General features: G+C 39.2%; 8 protein-coding genes across 10 annotated transcripts; 5 read left to right on the top strand and 3 right to left on the bottom strand.

Annotated features, from left to right (window-relative positions):
• The first annotated feature begins 661 nt into the window (after window positions 1-661).
• On the top strand, window positions 662-2,497 carry LOC108822427 (eukaryotic peptide chain release factor subunit 1-2). Of its 2 annotated transcripts, none has more exons than XM_056998878.1 (2): window positions 662-787; window positions 1,012-2,497. In XM_056998878.1, the coding sequence occupies exon 2, from the start codon at window positions 1,042-1,044 to the stop codon at window positions 2,347-2,349; it is 1,308 nt and encodes a 435-aa protein (XP_056854858.1). In that variant the 5' UTR covers window positions 662-787; window positions 1,012-1,041; the 3' UTR covers window positions 2,350-2,497. The 2 variants fall into 2 exon arrangements, with proteins under 2 accessions (XP_056854858.1, XP_056854859.1); XM_056998879.1 differs by having other exon boundaries at window positions 787-924.
• A 311-nt stretch (window positions 2,498-2,808) lies between these two features.
• On the bottom strand, window positions 2,809-5,108 carry LOC108822426 (transcription factor SCREAM2-like). 2 transcript variants are annotated; one of them, XM_056998877.1, is made up of 5 exons: window positions 4,930-5,108; window positions 3,809-4,734; window positions 3,511-3,729; window positions 3,253-3,423; window positions 2,809-3,108 (listed from the first exon to the last, which is right to left on the bottom strand). In XM_056998877.1, exons 2-5 carry the CDS (start codon window positions 4,673-4,675, stop codon window positions 3,025-3,027), a joined length of 1,341 nt encoding a protein of 446 aa, XP_056854857.1. In that variant the 5' UTR covers window positions 4,676-4,734; window positions 4,930-5,108; the 3' UTR covers window positions 2,809-3,024. The 2 variants fall into 2 exon arrangements, with proteins under 2 accessions (XP_056854857.1, XP_018450994.1); XM_018595492.2 differs by having other exon boundaries at window positions 3,809-5,108.
• Window positions 5,109-5,953: 845 nt separating this feature from the next.
• Window positions 5,954-7,648, top strand: LOC108822474 (uncharacterized). Its single transcript, XM_056998873.1, has 2 exons — window positions 5,954-6,607; window positions 6,767-7,648. The coding sequence occupies exons 1-2, from the start codon at window positions 6,041-6,043 to the stop codon at window positions 7,412-7,414; spliced, it is 1,215 nt and encodes a 404-aa protein (XP_056854853.1). The 5' UTR covers window positions 5,954-6,040; the 3' UTR covers window positions 7,415-7,648.
• A 139-nt stretch (window positions 7,649-7,787) lies between these two features.
• Window positions 7,788-8,385, top strand: LOC130504269 (uncharacterized). Its single transcript, XM_056998876.1, has one exon. It carries the CDS (start codon window positions 7,909-7,911, stop codon window positions 8,239-8,241), a length of 333 nt encoding a protein of 110 aa, XP_056854856.1. The 5' UTR covers window positions 7,788-7,908; the 3' UTR covers window positions 8,242-8,385.
• A 238-nt stretch (window positions 8,386-8,623) lies between these two features.
• On the bottom strand, window positions 8,624-11,169 carry LOC108822479 (V-type proton ATPase subunit C-like). Its single transcript, XM_056998875.1, has 11 exons — window positions 10,995-11,169; window positions 10,831-10,899; window positions 10,631-10,758; window positions 10,456-10,555; window positions 10,227-10,294; window positions 9,905-10,046; window positions 9,683-9,799; window positions 9,403-9,528; window positions 9,238-9,321; window positions 9,061-9,140; window positions 8,624-8,985 (listed from the first exon to the last, which is right to left on the bottom strand). The coding sequence occupies exons 1-11, from the start codon at window positions 11,106-11,108 to the stop codon at window positions 8,883-8,885; spliced, it is 1,131 nt and encodes a 376-aa protein (XP_056854855.1). The 5' UTR covers window positions 11,109-11,169; the 3' UTR covers window positions 8,624-8,882.
• A 195-nt stretch (window positions 11,170-11,364) lies between these two features.
• LOC108822477 (uncharacterized) lies at window positions 11,365-12,212 on the top strand. Its single transcript, XM_018595568.2, has one exon. The coding sequence runs from the start codon at window positions 11,481-11,483 to the stop codon at window positions 12,054-12,056; it is 576 nt and encodes a 191-aa protein (XP_018451070.1). The 5' UTR covers window positions 11,365-11,480; the 3' UTR covers window positions 12,057-12,212.
• Window positions 12,213-15,348: 3,136 nt separating this feature from the next.
• LOC108822410 (protein AUXIN SIGNALING F-BOX 3) lies at window positions 15,349-17,999 on the top strand. Its single transcript, XM_018595479.2, has 3 exons — window positions 15,349-16,458; window positions 16,522-17,023; window positions 17,092-17,999. Exons 1-3 carry the CDS (start codon window positions 15,968-15,970, stop codon window positions 17,878-17,880), a joined length of 1,782 nt encoding a protein of 593 aa, XP_018450981.2. The 5' UTR covers window positions 15,349-15,967; the 3' UTR covers window positions 17,881-17,999.
• A 96-nt stretch (window positions 18,000-18,095) lies between these two features.
• On the bottom strand, window positions 18,096-19,677 carry LOC130504270 (cysteine-rich and transmembrane domain-containing protein WIH2-like). The gene is made up of 3 exons (XM_056998881.1): window positions 19,518-19,677; window positions 19,143-19,413; window positions 18,096-18,371 (listed from the first exon to the last, which is right to left on the bottom strand). The coding sequence occupies exons 1-3, from the start codon at window positions 19,558-19,560 to the stop codon at window positions 18,326-18,328; spliced, it is 360 nt and encodes a 119-aa protein (XP_056854861.1). The 5' UTR covers window positions 19,561-19,677; the 3' UTR covers window positions 18,096-18,325.
• Window positions 19,678-21,905: the final 2,228 nt, after the last annotated feature.

Here is a 21,905-nt window from a genome sequence, read left to right as displayed (position 1 = left end):
CTAGTGCTGACTTTTTTTGGCTGACATTATTGCACATCGATAGAATTTGACTTACCAACTTTACCTAGAAAGCTCGATAACACATGAATCCATCTTAACCTTTGAATTCACACTAAATAACTTACCAGACCCTTTGAAATAAATATAATTCTGTATTTATGAGTGAAATATCTAGAAGACTAATTATAATAAGGTTTATATAGTTTTATTGATGAAACAAAGAAGGTATAAGCTTGAAACGAGGTATTGTATCTGACTGGTACGGTTCAGATATAGTATTATAGTTTTTAATGATGATTTCAAGGTATTATAGATTTAGCATATGATTTGCTGTATGTAAATGTTAACTAGAGAAGAAACATCAATATTTAGATGATACGCTGCCCACAGGATAGAAAAGCATTGAACTATATGGTTCAAAGAATGCATGAATTTTCAAATGTTTTTTCCTTTCTCAGAATATATTCAGATACTTGAACCAACATTCTCATCAATAATTTGGGGGTTTTAATCAAATAACAATGTCATGGACACAAAAACTTTAGACCATACGCAAAAAAACCAAAAAACGGCAAGTAGTCTCAAGGCTTTCCAACACAGCTGGCTAATGAGGGCCGATCTTTTAGTTACTGGGCCTTTGAGTTAAGAAAAGCCCAATATCTTCTTTGTCGGATTTCAGAAAATTCCCAGCACGTGAGTTCCACGTGGGGGTAGGATCTGAGAAAACCCTAAGCGAGTCACTTGTGGGAGGAGACGCCGCCGGAGTCGCTGATAGAGAGAGAAAAAGGTACGTTCTCTGCGGCGATTTTCGATCCCCCCTCTCTCTCTCTCCGTATCGATTAAAATCTGTTCATCGTAAAGTTTATACATTTTCTTCAGACAAAACATCGTAAAGCTTATATCTCTGCTTCAGACAAAACCTAGGTTTCGTAATGTCGTGTCCGAAAATCTTCACTTCTCTGTGTTTCAAACTGCGGTTTTGATTTCTTTCACTTTTTTGTGTGTTGTCAGGTCGTTTTCGATCGACACTCTCTCTCAAAAATGGCAGATCAGGAGGCAGACACGAACATCGAGATCTGGAAGATCAAGAAACTAATCAAAGGCCTCGAGTCCGCGAGAGGCAACGGCACGAGCATGATCTCCCTCATCATGCCGCCACGCGACCAGGTCTCCCGCGTCACCAAGATGCTCGGCGACGAGTACGGAACCGCCTCCAACATCAAGTCCCGAGTCAACCGCCAGTCCGTCCTCTCCGCCATCACCTCAGCTCAGCAGAGGCTGAAGCTCTACAACAAAGTCCCCACCAACGGGCTCGTCCTCTACACCGGAACCATCGTGAACGACGACGGCAAGGAGAAGAAAGTCACGTTCGATTTCGAGCCTTTCAGGCCCATTAACGCTTCCTTGTACCTTTGTGATAACAAGTTTCATACTGGCGCTTTGAATGAGCTGTTGGAGAGTGATGATAAGTTTGGGTTTATCGTGATGGATGGTAACGGGACGTTGTTTGGGACCCTGAGTGGGAACACGAGAGAGGTTCTTCACAAGTTCACTGTTGATTTGCCGAAGAAGCACGGGAGAGGAGGACAGTCCGCGCTTCGTTTCGCTAGGCTTAGGATGGAGAAGAGGCATAACTACGTGAGGAAGACCGCGGAGCTCGCGACCCAGTTTTATATCAACCCCGCTACGAGCCAGCCGAATGTCGCGGGTTTGATCCTTGCCGGTTCGGCTGATTTCAAGACCGAGCTTAGCCAGTCTGAGCTGTTTGATCCGCGTCTTCAAGCGAAGATACTCAACGTGGTTGATGTTTCCTACGGAGGCGAGAACGGATTCAACCAGGCGATCGAGCTCTCTGCTGAGATTTTGTCTAACGTGAAGTTCATTCAGGAGAAGAAACTGATCGGGAAGTACTTCGAGGAGATAAGTCAGGACACGGGGAAGTACGTCTTCGGCGTGGAGGACACTCTGAAGGCTCTGGAGATGGGCGCGATCGAGACGCTGATCGTGTGGGAGAATCTTGATATCAACAGGTACGAGCTGAAGAACAGCACGAGCGGGGAGATTGTGGTGAAGCACTTCGGGAAAGATCAGGAGACTGATCAGAGCAACTTCCACGACGCGGAGACTAACGCTGAGCTCGAGGTCCAGGAGAAGATGCCGCTGCTCGAGTGGTTCGCGAACGAGTACAAACGTTTCGGATGCACGCTTGAGTTCGTGACTAACAAGTCACAGGAAGGGTCGCAGTTTTGCAGAGGGTTTGGTGGGATCGGTGGTATGCTTCGTTACCAGCTTGACATGAGGACGTTTGATGAGTTGTCGGATGGTGACGTGTATGAGGATTCTGATTGAAGTGAGAAAACCTTTTGGTGCTGGTTTCAGATCGATACAGTAAGATGGTCTCTTTCTTAAAATTTTATCTTCTCCGACAGTTTGCTAGACAGTTTATGTTGTAATTGATTCTATTTTGAAGGTTCTGGACATCTTTTTTCGGTTCTAATTTCTGGTTTCAACTATTTTTTCACGAGAAAATCAATGGTGAAATGTTTTATATTTGATTTAGAGTCATTAGACCAATGGAGAGCTAGAGTTGTTAGCAAAAAAAATTGGAGAGCTAGAGTTAAACTACACATCTCATTCCATAAAGTTCTTCTGCATGGCTTTCTATTATGTCAACGTTCAAATATTACAGAAAAGATGTCTGAAGGGAGAAACAACATCTTAAAGCTAAAACCAGCTTTGTTTTGTGTGGATGCACTGTTTACTCTTTTTCCATGTGTGTTCTACGTGTTCTTGTACAAGAGCAAAGCATTGGAAAACACATTTCTCAGAAAAAAGCTAAATAAAAAGTTGTAAAAAGCAAAACACATGTTTTGTTTCAAAGCTAAAAGATAAAACAGTTATCATATGAAATACATATGGTTAAAAAACTTTGATGAAAAACTAAGTAAGAAGAAAACTACAGAACTAAAGAAAAGGCTTTAGATGTAGCTCTGTTTTCACACACATACTTCTTCACTGGACTCCTCAAACCAAACCGGTGTAGCCCACAGTGTCTAACAGCACTGCTTTGATCTGTTCAGGCACCACATCATGGCCTTCTTGGCATTGCTGATTAGTGAACAAAAACAACAAAACAAAACATGTTATTACCACCACTAAGTACTAATCACTCTCTCAAAATAACTATCCTTTTTGGCTGCTTACTTTACTTAACTTAGTAATGATCAGCAAAACATCTAGTTATTATATTACCTCAGCACGGAAAACATCCAAAGCAAACCCGTTGAAGCAGCTAACTACAGCTTGTTGAACATCCAATCCTAAGTTATCCAGAGCTCTCATGGTGGAAAGTAAAAGACCAGGTCGTCGTCCACAGAACATGTGGATGTTCACTGCCTTTCCTTCTCTTAACTTAACCTCAATCTACATTATAATTATAAAAAAAAAAGTATATAAAAAAACAAAGAAGCCTTACTTAAGCTAACTAAAGAAACAGGTTATTATTCTTACTCTAGCTTGCTGGTCTCTAGGGCTTGGAAAGGAAGAAGAAGAAGGACACAACTCTTCCTTAACACGGTAACTCAGCGTTTGCGTGGTCGGTGTTAACGGATGCAAGCTTGAAGAACTCGGTGGAGCAGTAGATTCAAGTTCGGTATGAAGATCATTGATTCTCTGTAAAAGCTCTTTAAGATAATCAATAGCATCACCAAGTATAGATGCTCTATCCATCTGCATCCACAAAAGAAACAAGAAATCTGCATAAAGATCTTATAAAAAGGACAAGAAAGAAAGAATGTTAAAAACTTACTTTGCTGATCTTGGGGACTACTGATCTGAGCATGTAGAGCCTGTCGTTAAGCTTCTTCCTTCTTCTTCTCTCAGCCATTAGATTCTTAGCAGGCATTCCTTTCTTCTTGCCTTTGTTGTTGTTGTTGTTATGCTCATCAGAGATGATGTCTGTGATTCCAGTGCTCGCGTCATCGAGATTCTCACGCTCGTAGCTTGATCTTCTCATCTCGGAGGAAGACTCCGAGTTGCACGTTTTGCTGCTTGAGCTCTGACGCATCGCAGCTCGTTTCTGGAAGAGCGTCGGCTGCGAGGTAGGTGAAGCTAAGACGTCTAACGGTTTCAGAACCTTGGCTCTGTTCTCGAAAACGCCGTTTGTGATTCCAGCAAACTCGAGAGGAGTGAATCTGTTACCTACTCCGGTGGTGTTTTCCGGCCGGGAAGAGAGAAAGTGCGGTGGTGAACACAATTGAGAGAAGTTTGGAGTCTGGTTTACATGTGTTTGTCCTAAAAAGCCAGAACTGAAGCCGAGTTCATCAAAAGGGTTGTTGTTGATGTTGTTGTTGTTACTGGTGGGGACGTTGAGTAGAGAAGTGAAGCAAGCTTTTGTAGCCAAGAAAGACTGTTCTTGTTGTTGTTGTTGTGGGGCAGAGTCGAGTGTGAAGTGTTGCAACGGAGAGGAAGTATCAATAGATTGCTGCTGAAGAAGGAGAAGGAGGTTCTCTGAAGGATTCAAGGGAAGTCCACCACTGAATCTGAGGTCGTTATGGTGTAGTGGTTGTGGGTTATTAAACCAGTTTTCTTCTGTGTTTCTGACCCACGTCCCAGATTCATCCTCGTTATCGCCTGCTTGAGATGCTTCACCAAGCCAAGTTCCGTCCCCGTTCATAGCTCTATCACTGATGTTTTTTTTTTTTGAGTTTTGAAGGTGGAAGAAAAAGATGAAACCTGAAAAGGGAGACAAGGCGAGAGAAACGGAGAGATATACTTTGAATATCTTTCAGAGAGGTTTCCTTGAAAAGGAGGAGGCGTTAAAGAGGAATCACGAGGATCTTATGAAGATGGCTGATCAAAATAAAGGAAAGATAAAAGATATAAAAATTTGCAGAGCTCATCAAAATCCTAAAAAAGCTAAAGACTTGCCACTGATTCTCGTGACGATCCCTTTGCTCTTTGCTTTACGTCTCTCACCTCCTTCACTTCATCTTTGCCACCTCTCTCTCTTTTTCTCTCATTTGGAAATAGTTCAGTTACATAGTGTGTCAGAACGTTTGGAAAGATAATTAGCAAAGACTAAACCCCGACCATTAGTTTATTACTATGTTTTAGTATCACAAACAAACAAAAAATTATAATGTAAATGGTCAGATATAAAATAGTCAAATAAGAATATCCGAGTATTACAAATTCATCTTGTATTTGCCTTTGGATATTAAGCTACAACTAGAAGCCTACAACTTAAATCAATTTTGGACCAAAAAAAAGGAATCCAATAATTCAAGACTAACTTGGATAAAAGATGTCGGAAGCAATGGTCCCTTTCTTTTAAACAACGAGGCCATGGTCCCTTCTTCATCTTCCTTTGCCTCCACTCATTTTAAAAGTAATAAAAGTATTTTTCTATTAAAAAGAAAACATCCACAAAATGACAAAACAACATTTTTTTCACATTGCTGTAACCCTGATTCCTTTTCTTATGATTATGAGCATACTTCAAATAATCGATTTTTGGTGTAAGTATCTCAGATCCTACATTACTAATTTACTATAAGAAATCCAAGATTAAGCATTTAAATACCAGCCGATGAATATATTAACAATGAAAAAGTACTTTCAAAATTGGACTTAGTGTAAACATGGATAAATATACTTTAGATGTGCTATTTTTGCAATTCTCCCATGAATATTTTAGCAAAATTTTTTTTTCTCCCTTAATAAAATACACCAACCAGGTCAACTGAATACTTACTAATGTTATTCAATGAGACAAAAAAAATTCATCTTAAGCTAATAGTCTATGGCAAGTGGAAGAGAAAATATGTTACTTGAGGGCCAAGATTTGAAATATTTTAATCCAGGTCGGCCTCATATTTGCTGCTAAGTTTGGGCCATACCAGTGAGATTCTAAACCCTCTCAGTGATCTGGAGGTTTACAACTCATCAAGATCTGAAAAATGTTATTCGCTGGAAGACAGCAGCAGCATTACTCCACCGGGTTAACCTCGCCGCCGCAACTTCCGATTCAACAAAAGAGATGGGGTCATCACAGTCTTCACAGCTACTCGACGATGAAGAAGAAGAAGATGACGAAGATGAACCAGAAATCGAAGAAGGTGTTGATGACGAGGGAGGACTGAACAGAAGAAGAAGAAGAACCGAGCTGGTGGAGAATCTGTTAGTGAAGAAAGTCCTCGAGCAAGAGCCCGAGATGCTCCCATGCCACGCATCCGCTTCCCCGCTCTCTCCTCAGCTCTCTTCCCTCGGCACGCCTCGAATCGGACCTTCTATCAAAGTCTGGGACCCTTACAACGTCCTCGCTCCACAACCTCCACCTCCTCTCTTCTCCCGTATCTCTTCCTCCTCCGCGGAGCACGATCGCGCCGCCGTCACGGAGGTGTATTTAATCAGCCACGGAGAGTGCGATCTCGACCTAAGGCCTGATCTGATCGGAGGGAGGTGCCACGTGGCCACTCTCACCCCCAACGGGAAACGCCAGGCGAGGGCTCTCGCCGTGTTCTTGAACTCCGAAGGTGTTCGGTTCGCCTCCGTCTTCTCTTCGCCTCTGGATCGTGCTAGATCCATGGCTGTTTCCGTCTGTCAGGTATAAGGCTGTGTGGATCGATTTGAACTAGAAGTGCCTCATGAGGATGAATCATTCTATAACCGTTTAAGAAGATGACATGTTGAATTGGACTATTTAGAAATGTAGTTATATAATGATTCTTGTGGTTAAGTGATGCGTTTGATACTTTATGTATAGGAAATGAATTTTCCAGAGGAGCATGTACAGTCTTCAGAGGCTATTGTTGAGATGAGTCTAGGAGACTGGGAAGGTTTCCATAGATCAGAGATCTACACGCCTGAAACTCTGAGTTTGGTAGAGAGATGCCAACCTGATTTCTCACCTCCCTCAGGTGAATCACTCAGACAAGTCGAGTTTCGGATGGTTCAGTTTCTGAATGGACTTACTGAGAAGCTCAGGTCTACACATCACGTCAATGCTCGTGGAGGGTTGTCGCAGAGTAGTCCTCACTCGCTAGCTACGTCTATTCATCGCCCAAGTCTTACGAGGAAGAAGTCTGGGAAGAGCAGGTTTCAGGTGATGAACACGACAGGTGGTGATCATGAGGGTAGTGAAGAGATTATGTTTAGTCATCAGAATGATGAACAACATTTGGGTGATATAAACGCCAAGAGTTCCTCTTCTTCTCAACTCTCGACCTGCATTGGAGTTTTTACACATTCGTTGCCTATAAAGTGTCTCCTGACCGGCATACTCGGATGCAGCTCGGTAATGACGCATAAGATCTGTGTGGAGGATACCTCCGTGACCGTGTTACAGCATTCGTGGAAAACTGGGTGGCAGGTAAAGCGGTTAAACGATACTGCTCATCTTAGACTGTTGTAGCATCATCATGAAGATCGACAAGGTTATGCTACTGCCACGAGCTTCTTGTATTGTTTGTTTTGAGAAAGAAAGAAAAAAATGCTGAAGGATTAATCGTTAATTTTTGTTGTCTGCCTCTTTGTTTTGTTTGATTCATTTCATTTGCAAGTTTTCTAAAAGAATCTTATGTAATTCTTATACTCTTAAACCAAAGGTAAAAAAATCTTATATGATGAATGATTAGCACATTACTTATTTACCCTTATGCGGTGGAAGTGAGAAGAGGTAAATGCAATCACACGGCTCAAGAGGTAGAAACCAAAAAGACAGCCATGTGAAATAATTAAAACCCATAATGTAGTCCGTGAACACATTCATTTTCTTTGTTTCTTAGTAAGACACGCACATACACACATGGGAACACAAGAATCTGTCTTCTTCTCTGTTACATTATTTATAATCACTTTGGAAGAAGTATCTTTCTTTAGCAGAGCAGAAGAAGAAGAAGAACACGCATGGCTCTGTCTTCTAGCTTCTCAGTTTCTGTGTTTCTCTTGATCGTTGTGTCGGTCCAATGGACTATGGTTTGCAGTGAACCCACAATCTTATCTTCTCCTGCTGTCTTACCGTATAGCAATGCACCGGATATGTCTTCGTTTTTCCCTTCCCCGACCAAAGACCGGACATTTGATACTGCTGCATCTCCTGCTCCAGAAACAGAGGCCCCTGGTCCTAGCTCAGGCCAGTTTAATGGAAAGGTTGCAGGTATCTCCATGCGGCTTCGTCCTGATCTCCCTTTGGTTCTTGTCATTTTTGGCATCTGTAGCTTTCTATCTGTATGTTATTGATGTTGTAATCTTTGTGTTTCGCTTTTAGAGTGTCATATTTCCTCCTCTGAGCCTCTTTTTGTTCTTAAATCTCACGAACTTCAACATGTACTGTTACACTTGTGTGTATTTATTTCTATAAGAAAATACAGTTAAGCAGTATAATATCCGTAAATGTAGTCTAAATTAAAGTTTGGAATATACGGTCCACAGAGGTTAGATGTGTTTGCACTTTAGTATCATCCCGGGTATCATCGCCGATTGATAACTGAACTTTACAAGTAAATAATATAAACAAAAATAAGTCGGTCAGATTTGTTTTTCCTCTTTTCGTAAAAACGAATAAACTGAATAATAATGTTCTGACTGATGAAAAGTAGCATAAATTTATAAAATGTTACAATGAAATAAGAAAATATTATTATTCAAGAAGGTAACAAACTGTATAACATCTTCTCCTCCACAAGTAACAGAAACGCACCGGAATCTAAAAAGACTCCGGCCAAATAAATTACAGTATCTTGAGTGCCACCTTAATATTTCCTTCTTTTATTTTCAAAATATATTACGAAAAATAAAAAATGAAATATATAGAACACAAACAAACATAACAGATGGAGACTGAGATGGAGAAGAAGCATCAAACCAATCTCTCATCAATTTCAAGCAAGGTTGATCGTGAAGGAGACATAAGGATGTGTCTCTGAGTCACCTGCTAAACCAGCCATGGCAGCTCCTCCATCCTCCTCGCTTTTCCAGTATAAACTGCATTTTTTTATCATACAATCAGCTTCCAGGTAACCTATGTCTAGAGCGATAAAGCAGAGACTTTTAACATACCTGTTGGTAGAATCACACAAGCGTTCAAGAATGGAGCGCACTTTCTTTTCACTCTTCACAGCCGGAGATAAGACGCATGCCTGGAAAATAACTCATGCCAAGAGAAAGTAGTTTGGTCAGGGAGCTAACAGGGTTGAGGGATTCACTTAAAAAGAACAGCTTGGAGTCTTAGTTTACCAAGAACGCAGGAGGTAAACCATATCTCATAATGCTCTCAGCGAATATGCGCACAGCACAGAAATGCATCCAGGAGCTGAAAACCTACACATATAGACCAAACGATCAAGAAAGATACGGGTATTGATTTCTAAGATGATGTTACCAGAGCATAGCTATGCGTACCTCTCCATAGCTGGTGTAGCACCATTGCAAAAGAGAGGTTCTCAAACTTTCCTGATCCTGAACCAACTTTTCTAGCTCTTGTTTACGAGTCTCTTGTGCTTCAACGCTATGTTCAAAATCACGGACCTAAAGAGAACGGTGTACAACATAAGATAAACAAAGCTTTTAGAATCAACAGGTAGTTATTTCTGATTGTATCACTACTACTAGCAGGTAGTTATTTCTAACTTCTAACGAAGCTTTCGAGGTCATATCAAGAAACTTGACTTAGCATACTCACTTGGAATCCTTTCTCACGAGCACTTGTCCTGAAATTGTCCGCAACACGAGTAAAGAGAGTGACGGTGTAAAGAGCATACTCATTATCCTCAAACAATTTCTTCGAGGACCTAGGAACCTGAAACAGTTTAAATAAAGTAATTATTATCAATTGCACTGTGACGGAAGATATTAAGTGGCTATCATTGGTCTATTCTATAAACTCAAGAAAACAACAACTTACCACATATTCGGTTAATGTCTCATAACATGCTAGCCAGTCTTTCTGGGAGTACTTTGGAACAACAGCAAGGAGAGTCACGAGATGTTCTGACGCAACAATATCTTCTGGCTTAACCAAGTTTGAGAGGTCACGAACAGCTAAGCTGTAACAAAAAGGAGGAAGATAAAACTCAGCCACATTGCCATAAACATATAGTTTTAAAAAAAATCTAGGCAGTAAATACCAACAGCATTATCCAGGAAAAACACATGTTCGAACATGTATCACGAAAACTTAGATCGATAAGAACAGTATGAATAAGAGAAAGAAGAGAAAAGCTTACCTTCCACTCTGCTTTCGGTTAATGGCATTGAGTTGACCGCGGACATTGTTATACTCAGCGACACGAACCTGAACATACGTGCAATAAGAGTCGTTAACACGAACCACAGTTCAATTAATCACCAGACTATATTTCTAACCATAGCGTAAAACAAGATCTACATACTAGTACTCTTCACAAAGAAACTCGCATTATGCAGGCTTGTATCAAAAGGTTTAAGCTGAAATACCTTGAGATCATCTTCAATCTTGGCAACCTGAGACTGAATATTCTCCACAACCTCCTTCAAAGGTGACATTGTTGGGTACTTAGCTTCATCCCACACAAACCTAAAACAAGTTCCGAACTCAATCACCACCAAATCAGCAATCAACTCATTTTTGAATGAGAAAAAAAAAAGAAACCTGGTGAGATAAGAGTCAACAGGAACTCCATCAACAGTAAGAGCATTGCTCTCAACACCAGAAATCCTCTCCAGCTCCTCGATCTGTCTCCTGATCTTCTGAGAAACTCCTTCCACAAAGCTATTCGACTACACATCATCATCATCATCAATTCCAAATACGATCCAATAATAAGGAGGAGGACAAACGCGAAATGTTACCTTGAGAAGATCATCGCCGAGTGCGAGAAGAGAATCTAAGGTTCCAACACGAAGATTAGGGATGTTGAACTGCGAAAAATCGAAGAGATTATTATTAGATCGTAATCACAAAGATCTCTGGACAATAATTTTAAATCGAAATCGAGCAAAAAAAATTATCATACCCGATAAAGAGGAGTATCAAAGGAATGCTTGGAGATCTGCTCTTGAAGACGATTCCACGAGGTGGAAGAAGAGTCCTTCACTGGTAGAGACACCACCCAGTACCTCGAAGTCATTGTTTCTCTCAATCTGACTCTCTCTTCTTCTGCTTCTCCTCCGATGGATCTCTCTCTACTTCTTCAATCATAATGGATAACCGGTTCAAAATATATTACTACTAAGGAGTAGAAAACCAAACCGGTAAGATAGTATCATTACCCCGGTTTAGTATCTCCCCCCGCACGTTCTTCTCCACCTGTCACGAGAAAGTGGGCTGCTAAAGGTCTGATGGGCCGAGCCTGATAATAATAAATAGGTAGAAAAATTACCGCGAAAATTCTAGGGTTACAGTTTGCTTCTGTTTGCCTCAAAAGCCCTAACTCTCTGAATCGTCGTCATTGAACCCGCCGCAAAGTCTCTCTGCAAGCACGAGGAAGACAGATTCATCTATGGCCGACGTTGAGAACCAGCAAGATTCCTCGTTTCCGGTGAAGAGAAAGTCGGATCTCTGTTCGAAAGACGAGGAGAATGTGGCGAACAAGGCTCAGAAGCTTAATCCTGCATCGAGCTCTGCTGATTGTGAGTCTAAAGACGGAGGAGAAGTTAATGGAAGCAGCGTCGAGCATCTGAATTCATCGATCTCGCTTGAGAAAGGCGATCTTGTAGCTGAAGAGAAGCAAGAAGGAGAAGAAGAAGAGGAAGACGATCATGAAGAAGAAGAAGAGGAAGAAGAGGTTGATAGGAAAGGGAAAGGTATATCGAGGGAGGATAAAGGAAAAGGGAAACTGATCGAAGTTGAGGAGAGTGACGATAGTGATGATGATGATGATGAAGACGACGAAGATGGTGATGAATACGACGAAAGCGATTTGTCAGACGATCCTTTGGCGGAGGTGGATTTGGATAATATCCTTCCGTCGAGGACTAGGAGACGATCGATCCAGCCTGGAGTCTATATCTCCAATGAGCGTGGTGGAGTTAACAAGGATGATGATGATGATAGCAGCGATGATAGTGACGCTTAATTAAAACCTTTAGCTATAACGACGGTTAGTGTTTAAGAAGTCAAGAGTTTTTAGTAAAGAGAGCTTGTCTGTGTTCAAGTGATTATTGGTCTTTAATCTGTTGTATCGAACTCTTGAACCCAAGTGTGCTATATATCTTATTGCAGTTTCAACTCATTGTGCCTCTTGAGTTTTCGATTGATGCTTAAAGTCATCGTCTTTTCTCGATTCTGTGAGAGTGTGACTTTTATGCTTGTGGCTTGACATTAGCTAGAACTAGTATTGAACCGGTAGATGTGTGAGATAAGTAATTGGGATTTACTCTACTAGAGGCCGGCCATGAGTGATCATTAGAAGTCTTGTTTGAGTTGTTTGAGAAGCATGAATCGATAAAGTAATGCTTTGAAGTGAATATTCCTCAACTCGATAATTATTCATGCTTTTATTACATGTCTGAATAAACCAGTTCGTGTTCTCGTTTAGTTGAGAGCAATGCAACCGAAGTCTCTTACACTCGTACTCGTAGTAGTGGTTTGTGAGATGGGATTGGGTTAAAGCTAAACTAGTTAGAGAGGATATGAGAGTAGTAAAGTACTAGTGGCAATGCTCTTCACTTTTTTATGTCGATGATGAGTAAACAACGAAACTGTTTTTCTTAAGAAGTATGTATTTACTCGAGAGACTGTTACACCTCATAGGATTTTAAACGATGATAAAGTTGTTCTGTGATTGTTAAGATCATCGTTTTTTTTTTTAATCTTAATCTATTCAGCTTGTGTGAGAGAGTCTCTGCTTCTCCAAACTTTTAAAAGCTAAAAGCTTCTCAACTAAATCTATGTTTGCTGCAGCGATATCTCTGAGGGGTTACATTTTTTTTTCTTTTTGAACACACTCTGAGGGGTTACATAGATTCGTATAGTTCAATTATAAGAGTTGCAGATTTTCTTTTTGTCAGGAGAATATCATCATCTCTCTTATGTTTTTAATGCACAAGAAAAGGAGAGAACTGGACCACCTGGGAGTGACAATGAGAACTGAAAAGGGGTTCCTTTCCAAATCTCATCTCGGGAGATTCATACATACTTTGTACATAAATCAGTGATATGGATATGGATGTGTGGTTGGTATGGTGATTGGTGATATGTGTAACGCTGTGTTTTGAATGTGTATGAATTATCGGGACATGCGTCATCATGAGTCTCTGCTTTTTGCGCCTTTGAATCAGGCCTTCCGCTTCATAGGATAAAAGGAAAAAGAATCTCATGAAACCAACCAAAAGCTGAGAAAAGAAGAATGAGATAAAAGTTCTAGATGAACAAAAAAACAAAAACTTTTACCAATGATAGAGACTAAACTGTAGCTTTGTATTTCGGATATTTAAAAAAAAAATAGAAACAAGGGTTTTCTGATATTACAAATTTTGATATCCAGAATATTTTTTCATTTAGCAACAAAAGAAGAAAAATATGCTTTTCTTACAGATTTCTTAATATCCATTTGTTCGTGGTCTTAACAGTTTGATAGTCTACGAGTTCTTTTATCGTATAAGGAATAATTTTAAATTTACTTAAAATATTAGTTTCTTACTTTCTTTAAATTGTCTAATGTACTCAAAAATAAATAAATCTTGTATTTTAATATCATGAGTCTCACATCCGAATTTACCAGATAATTTACCCGCATTAACTAAGAACAGGATCTAAGATAATTAACCCTCATTAACTAGGGTGATATGGAGGTTGGTTGTACAGTAAAATCCAATAATTTCAGGCATTATCTTAGTCGACTAAAACCACTCACTATAGCTGGTGAAATTTTGGGTCGATGGTGAAAATGGAGATGATTACTTAAAAGTGATGAGATAAAGATAAGAGATAGGTGGCCTTCACATGGCAGCCATTGTAGCATATGATGGGTCAAGAGAGGTGAAATCATCACTCTTCTCCTTTTTACACAGTAAAATATAAACACTTTTCATGATAATTGAAGATTAGCCCATACTATATGCTAGTTGGTAACGGAACGGTATAGTTATTAACTAAGTATAAAGGCAAGTCTATTACAAGTAGGATGTATTTTGTGAGTGATGAATAGTGGACCAAGCTAAGATATTGAATGTAATTTGTCTCAACATATCAACACAGAAACAGCCAGTGAGGAAATTCTTTGAGGATTGCGACGGGTAATTAGTTGATATTATGTGATTATAGATGGTCCTAATTACTTACCAATAATTAACAGGGAACCCATAGTTATCATCATTTTAAAACATTAATTAAGCAAGAGATAAGAGAAATGACTCTTATTGAACCAGCAATCATGATTTGGTTTGTGTTCTCTTCATTTCTACCCCTATCTCTAGATGTAATAATTTGCAAGTGGGTCTATTATTGAGTTTGATTATGAAGCCTATGCCACTTTCGTTTTTTGTTTGTTCCTTTAATATGTTTCCTAGTGGTAGTTGTCTTCAAATTTTGTCCATTTCTTATACTCCACAAACTAAGGCAAGTATTTGTGAGTCATATTGAAAATAATGTATATCTACCAAATCGAAACATAACATAGATTATAGTTAGTATCAATCCTTTTTTTTTCAGTTGAATCTAATAAGAATAAACTGCTGCTTAAATCTTTTTCATTGGTTGAACATTAGATTTATGAATTTGTTTCAAAAGAGTTGCGATGTAATCGAGATAGTACCCTACCGATAACCAACCTTCTTTTGAGAAAGATGAAAGTTTGACTAGCTTTTGCATTAGTTTTGTTATAATATATAGTATTATACAAAAATATAGTATATATGTGGAAAGAAAGATGAAAACAAATTTCATGACCTTCTAATTCCGTAATTCCATCAATGTGTCTTCCACGTATAAAATTTAACTTATTTTTATTTGGTTAATTAATAAGGGACTTTAACTGATTGATTATCTAATCTATACGTTTACATACGTTTAACGTGTCTAATATGGTAATAACATATTCTCAGTACGACTGTACGTCTGAACTCTCTTATTTATAGATACTAATTGTTGCACTTTCTAACAACCGTGAAAAGATTATCCAACAAATCAAAACCATTAAATCTTTTTTAATTTATCACCAATTAAACGAGTACTAATTGATTATCGCGAGTATTATTTTTTCGCTCCTATTGGCCGTGAAACTTTACGTGGCAATAAGGTCATAATATGAAAAAGAAAAGGGCTTTTTATAAATGTCGCTTGTTCTGACACTAATACATCACTTCATCACCCTTTCTCTTTGTCGAAAGGACTCTCTCTCTCTCGTAAACCAGTGGTGTCAAACACATGCAACACCATAACACTCTTCAACGGTTAAGATTCCTTTCGCGGCTATCCGTCAAACCAATCTCCACCGTTGGATCTCCCACCCTCTCTCGTAAAATCTTAAACCTAACCACGGTTAGTTTTTGGTCAGCTTGGTTTAGCTTTTCCTCTGTTCTTAAGTTTTTATTTCCACAGAGAAAGAGAGTTCCTTTGCTTTGCTTGCGTGATCTTCTCTCTCTCTCTCTCTCTCTCTCTCTCTCTCTCTCTCTTGATCATCTCATCATCATTGGACTCGAAGAAGCAAGTCCAGAGTTTTATCCTTAGATTCGATTCATCATTCTCAACGTTGAGTTCTTCTTATCATTCTCTGTTCCTCGTAGATCTACTTTCTCTGTTTCGCTGTAGATCTGAATCTAAAACCTTCATTGTTGCTATCAATTCGAGTATTCTCGTGTAGCCCATTCATCTCTCTTCATCAAAGCTCAAGACTTTCAATAACCTCTCTGTTTCTCGAGCTTAGCTCCTCTGTTTCTCAAAGTCAAAGTCTCTTCCTTTCCAGTGAATAAACAGAGCTCTCTGTTTCTCGAGCTCACCTACTCTGTTTCTCAAAATTCAAAAGTCTCTTCCTTTTCTTTTTAGCGAATGAACAGAGCTACCAAGCTCCGTCCATCTACCTCCGAGATGAATTACTTCCCGGACGAGGTGATCGAGCACATTTTCGACTTCGTAGCATCCCACAGAGACAGGAACTCGATCTCTCTGGTCAACAAATCATGGCACAAGATCGAGAGGTACAGCAGGCGTCAAGTGTTCATCGGAAACTGCTACGCGATCAGCCCCGAGAGGCTGATCAGGAGGTTCCCCTGTCTCAGATCTTTGACTCTCAAAGGGAAACCTCACTTCGCCGACTTCAACTTGGTCCCTCACGAGTGGGGAGGCTTTCTACACCCTTGGATCGATGCTTTGGCCAAGGGACGTGTAAAGCTCGAGGAGCTTAGGTTGAAGAGGATGGTTGTCTCTGACGAAAGCCTCGAGCTTCTTTCGCGTTCCTTTGTGGGTTTCAAGTCTTTGGTGCTTGTTAGCTGCGATGGGTTTACTACCGATGGCTTAGCCTCAATCGCTGCTAATTGCAGGTAAAGAAAAGAGTGTAATAAAGTTTCACACTTTTAGCTTTTAACGTTTTGGAATCTTATTAGGAATCTTCGTGAGCTGGACTTGCAAGAGAATGAGATAGATGATCACAGAGGTCAATGGCTAAACTGTTTCCCAGACACCTGCACCACGCTCGTCTCCTTGAACTTCGCTTGTCTCAAAGGAGAGATCAATCTGTCTGCGTTAGAGAGACTCGTAGCGAGGTCGCCGAACCTGAAGAGCTTGAAGGTGAACCGTGCGGTGCCGCTAGATGCATTGGCGAGGCTGATGAGCTGTTGTGCGTCGCAGTTAGTTGATTTGGGAGTAGGGTGTTACGAGAATAACGAGCCGGAACCAGAGTCTTTTGCGAAGCTCTTGTTTGCTATAGCGAAATGCACCTCGTTGAGGAGCTTGTCAGGCTTCTCGGAGGTCGGTCAACTCTGCCTCACAGCGTTCATTCCCATATCCGCAAACCTCACCTCCTTGAATCTGAGCTATGCAGCTGAGATCCAAGGCAACCATCTCATAAAGTTTGTTCATTTTTGCAAGAGACTTCAACGGTTATGGGTAAGTTTTTTTTTTTTTGTCTCTTTTTTGTCATAACGCAACAAACTCATGGTTCGTTGTTTCTACAGATACTGGATAGTATTGGAGACAAAGGACTTGAGGTTGTTGCTTCTTCGTGTAAAGAGTTACAAGAGCTGAGAGTATTCCCTTCTGATCTACACGATGAAGAAGACAACAACAACACAGCTGTTACCGAGGTTGGACTGGTCGCAATCTCTGCTGGCTGTCCTAAGCTTCATTCGATACTCTACTTCTGCAAACAGATGACAAACGCAGCTCTCATCACCGTGGCGAAAAACTGTCCAAACTTCATCCGGTTCAGGCTATGCATCTTAGAGCCAAACAAACCAGACCACATCACGTCTCAGTCACTAGACGAAGGCTTTGGTGCGATAGTACAAGCCTGCAAGGGTCTAAGAAGACTCTCTGTCTCCGGTCTTTTAACAGACAAAGTCTTCCTCTACATCGGCATGTACGCAGAACAGCTTGAGATGCTGTCGATAGCCTTTGCTGGGGACACGGACAAAGGGATGTTGGATGTGTTGAACGGATGCAAGAAGCTGAGGAAGCTGGAGATTAGGGATAGTCCGTTTGGGAACGCTGCGCTTCTTGCTGATGTCGGTAAGTACGAAACAATGCGATCCCTTTGGATGTCGTCTTGTGAAGTAACGCTCGGTGGATGCAAGAGGCTCGCGAGGAATGCGCCGTGGCTTAACGTGGAGATCATCAATGAGAATGAGAGTGGGAGGATGGAGAGGAATGAAGAAGATGAGAGAGAGAAGGTTGATAGACTTTACCTTTACAGAACCGTGGTTGGGACTAGAAAGGATGCACCACCATGTGTTACGATTCTTTAGTCTCACTCCATCTCTGGATCTCTCATGCTCTTCTTGATGTCGTTTAGTTAGCTCATTCTTCAATGTACTTTGTTTCAGACAAGAAGCAGTGTTTTAAATTTGAACCTGTTCTTTTTTTTTTATTCTTTGGCAATTCTTATTTACGTGGTACTTGCTTGTTTTGATCTGTGTTGATACAAAGTTTTTGTTTTTTATCAAATAGCAAACTGAGTATATATTTTTTCCAAATAATTAAGACAAATTACAAAGAACATACATAGGATTCTTCTGATCCACGTTCCACTTTCAAACAAAGAGGAACAGCATTAACAGACAATGAAACATTTCACAGTACATAAAGACATAGAGAAGTTATGGCATGTCTTGGATTTGATTTAACATATAATGTTGACTGTAAATGAGGAGAGTAACAAGAGGTGATCCGGGGGAGAAGGAAGGGGCATTCTCAGAAGCATTCCTCCAACAAACAGCAACAGCACAGAGCAGCAAGACTGCAATTCGCAACCCAGTGGGTAAAAGCAAAAAAAAAGGATACGGTTAATCGAGCACACAAGAGAATTAATAAAGCAGAAGGAATAATATTTAAGCTAATCATAAGTCTTTTACTAAACAAGGTTTTCACTCAAGTTGAGCATAAGAAAAGTCTTAGATGACATGGACACTAGAATTTCAAAGAATATACATTGTTTACAGATTTATACAGAATAGTTTGGTTAGGCAGAGATCCACTAGAATCATTTGGGTGGAAAGTATCATGTCCAAAATCTAGTTAGAGAATGTCACAAGCTATAAACTCTATCGCATATGCCAAGAACGTTCCATAGAAGATCAAACAGAGCACTAAAGCTAAAGATCACTACGAATATGCTGCACACATATTCCTTTTAAAGGAAAAAGAAGTCAGATTCTTGTTTTTAGCAACAGGAAACTCTGTGTGACTTTCACACTAAGATGTCTAAATTCAACTCATGTTATGACTTATCTATACATCAACTCAAGGAACCTGGTTCTAATCAGGATCATTTGGCCCAAAACACAAGTTCAATGAACGAATGACCTTTAAACCTACACGTAGGCTCCTAAAGTGTCACACATCAACCAACACAACGTAGCTCGCTCCTAAAGGTTATATTCTCAATAATATTATTTATACCGACACAAAAGATTGACCAAAAAAAGACGCAAGAATCGAATCAGTTCACAAACACAATAATGAAATAATTCTGTTAAAATTAAAAAAAGGGGAAGTTAGAGAGACGAACCAGCCACGGAGAAAAGAGGAGCCATCAGAGTTTGAATCCTCGTAATGGTGATGATCGTGCTGGTAATGGTTGCACTGCTGCGGCGGAGGTGGAGGAGGAGGATAGTTACCGGCGAAGTAGCCTTGATAACCGCCTTCGTAAGGACGCGGCGGCGGGTACGGTGGATATCCGTGAGGCTGAGGTGGTGGATAACCTTCCTGATGCGGCGGAGGATATCCCGGAGGCGGAGGCGCCGATGGATAGCCAGGAGGCGGATAATGAGATTGGTACCCTATTCGTCCGATTGTTTTCAGAAAACAGATCGATCAAAGATCAAGAGAATCGAATCATAATCGAATCGAAGTGAATCGTAAGAAGGAGAAAGTGATTACGAACCTGGAGGAGGATACGATTCCGGTGGAACTCTCTCGTAGCTCATTTCTCTTCTTCCGTGATCAGAGATTTTTTTTTGTTTTTTTTTTATTTTATTTTAGAGAATCGAGATTATTGCAAAACAAAACGAAAAAGATATCTTCAGTTTCGCCGACTTTTGTCCAAGTGTCAAGCTGTCTTTTTCAATTATTAATTAGTACAGTCACGTCTCACGTGTCATTTAATCGTGCTGTCACGTTCATATTGGACTTGGGCCTACAACAATTTGTTATATATCGCTTCATACAAAGGGTCACTTGCTATGGTTTTATGTTCTAACTTGTACAACACATTGTTTTGAAAGTGCAATTCAAGCACTCAAGTACCCTGGTTCAGGCTATTACGAAATAGGTATCAACACACAACACAGTTGTGCCATTTCTTTAAAAAAAAAAAGTTGTCAAGCTAACAAACATGCACATGAAATGGCTAAGAACACCAGCATTGGGCCTTCAATTTTTTGGGTTGACGCTGTTTGGTATATAGTCAACTTGGTTTCAGTGTGATTGGGAAGAACAGAAATCAAACACACTTAAAGATTTTAGTAATTTGGTTTGCTGTGGACAACGATAGTATTCTTGTTCGCAGGTTTTCCAGAAGTTTTGCAGGTTTGAGAGCATCATTAGTTATTGGTTTATGTATTTTAATAAATTCAAAAAGTTTAGTCAAAATTTGTATTGTACTTAATGTGTATGGCATGTTGGCTGTTGCATACTACATGCATATACTTTCCAGAAAAAGTCATTTAACATGGTAATTACTTGCGTCTCCCATACCGCTTGGTTAGAGTTCATTGAATTAGTCCAGTTATATCAAAATCGACTCTATGATTTTTTTGTTTCTTTTCTAAACAAATTGAAGAACTTAATGGATCGAACTCATCATACAAAAATATAGGAACATAAAAACATAAAGAAATAAAGTAGAACTTATTGCAAAAGTTGTCTGTTAGACAATATCATTACACAAAACAAAACTTGACCGAAAATTAATAAAAATGATATAATTAATTGGTAACAAAATAATAGCTATTCATCATCATTTTCTGGGACGCAAAAGAAGTAAGTTACCAGAACCGAGATCACGATGATTCCCACAGACACTACAGGGAGGGCTATGCTTAAAATTGTATCCATTTTCTCCGGTTCACCAAACTTTTCTGTCTTTCTAAGTTTTTTTCTCTTCTTTTTTTAGCCTACCAATCAACTATACATTCATCTATATATACTTGTGTTGTTAATAATTAATTTACATTTTGTGGGTAAGTAAGAGAATTTTGGAAAGTTTAGTTTTTCATAATAAGAACTAGTAAAAATTGGAAATGTTTTGTCAGAAAAGAGAGTATATGGAAAGTATGTTCTGTATTGATTCTTAGGTTCAAAACTTTAGTTTTATACAAATATTTCTATCCTAAAATGTTGATATACATATCCAATCATAATTAATGTAGATATGTACATATATTAATATTCTCTCTCTAGTTGGAAAGTGTAGGTTTCAAATTTTTAAGTTGATAAGAAACGCTGCAAACTCCTTCTTATCAAGTGTCTTCGTCAAAATATCAGCAATTTGCATCTTTGTCGAAACATGTTTTGTTGTAACAAAACCTCTCACAATCTTATCTCATATGAAATGATAATTAATTCTAACATATTTCGTCCTTTTATGGAAAATGGGATTAGCTACCATATGAATCGCTGAATTGTTATCACAATGAACCATAATTGGTTTGTCAAACAAACACCAAATATAGTCAGTAGATTCTTTAACCAAATCAACTCTTAAACATTATCCAACATTGTCTTGTATTCTGCCTCTGTTAAATAGTGAGAGACTGTATTGTATTTTAACGATTTCCAAGATACCGGTGATCCACCTAACTGAATAATTTAGGCCACTAAGGATCTTCGCTATAAAGGGACACCTTAGCAATTTTTAAAAAATAAAATTTCGGTATAAATAGATCCTTTCAAAAAACAACTTTATTATAGAAAAACATCTTAGCCATTCTAAAAATAATAATTTTACTATACAATGGAAAAACATGAATTTTCTTCTAATTAATACACAACTCTCAAATTAAACAAGTAACTGTACAAAGTTATTTTTGGGATATTTAATAACATCTGAAAACTAATATATCTTTTGAAAAGACACAACTCTTAGATTTAATATTTTTTTAGAATTGCATGTTGAAAACACACACACACACACATATATATATATATATATTGATAACTTTTAGAATGAAGAAAACACAACCTTTCAATTTAATAGGGATTCACAATCTTTGGAATTAATTAGAATTTCTATTATTAGTAGATACATTAAAGCAAAACTCATCTCTATAAT

This window comes from Raphanus sativus, unplaced genomic scaffold, assembly GCF_000801105.2.
Source record: "Raphanus sativus cultivar WK10039 unplaced genomic scaffold, ASM80110v3 Scaffold1470, whole genome shotgun sequence".
NCBI lineage: Eukaryota > Viridiplantae > Streptophyta > Magnoliopsida > Brassicales > Brassicaceae > Raphanus > Raphanus sativus.
This window is presented reverse-complemented; position numbering and strand designations above follow the sequence as displayed.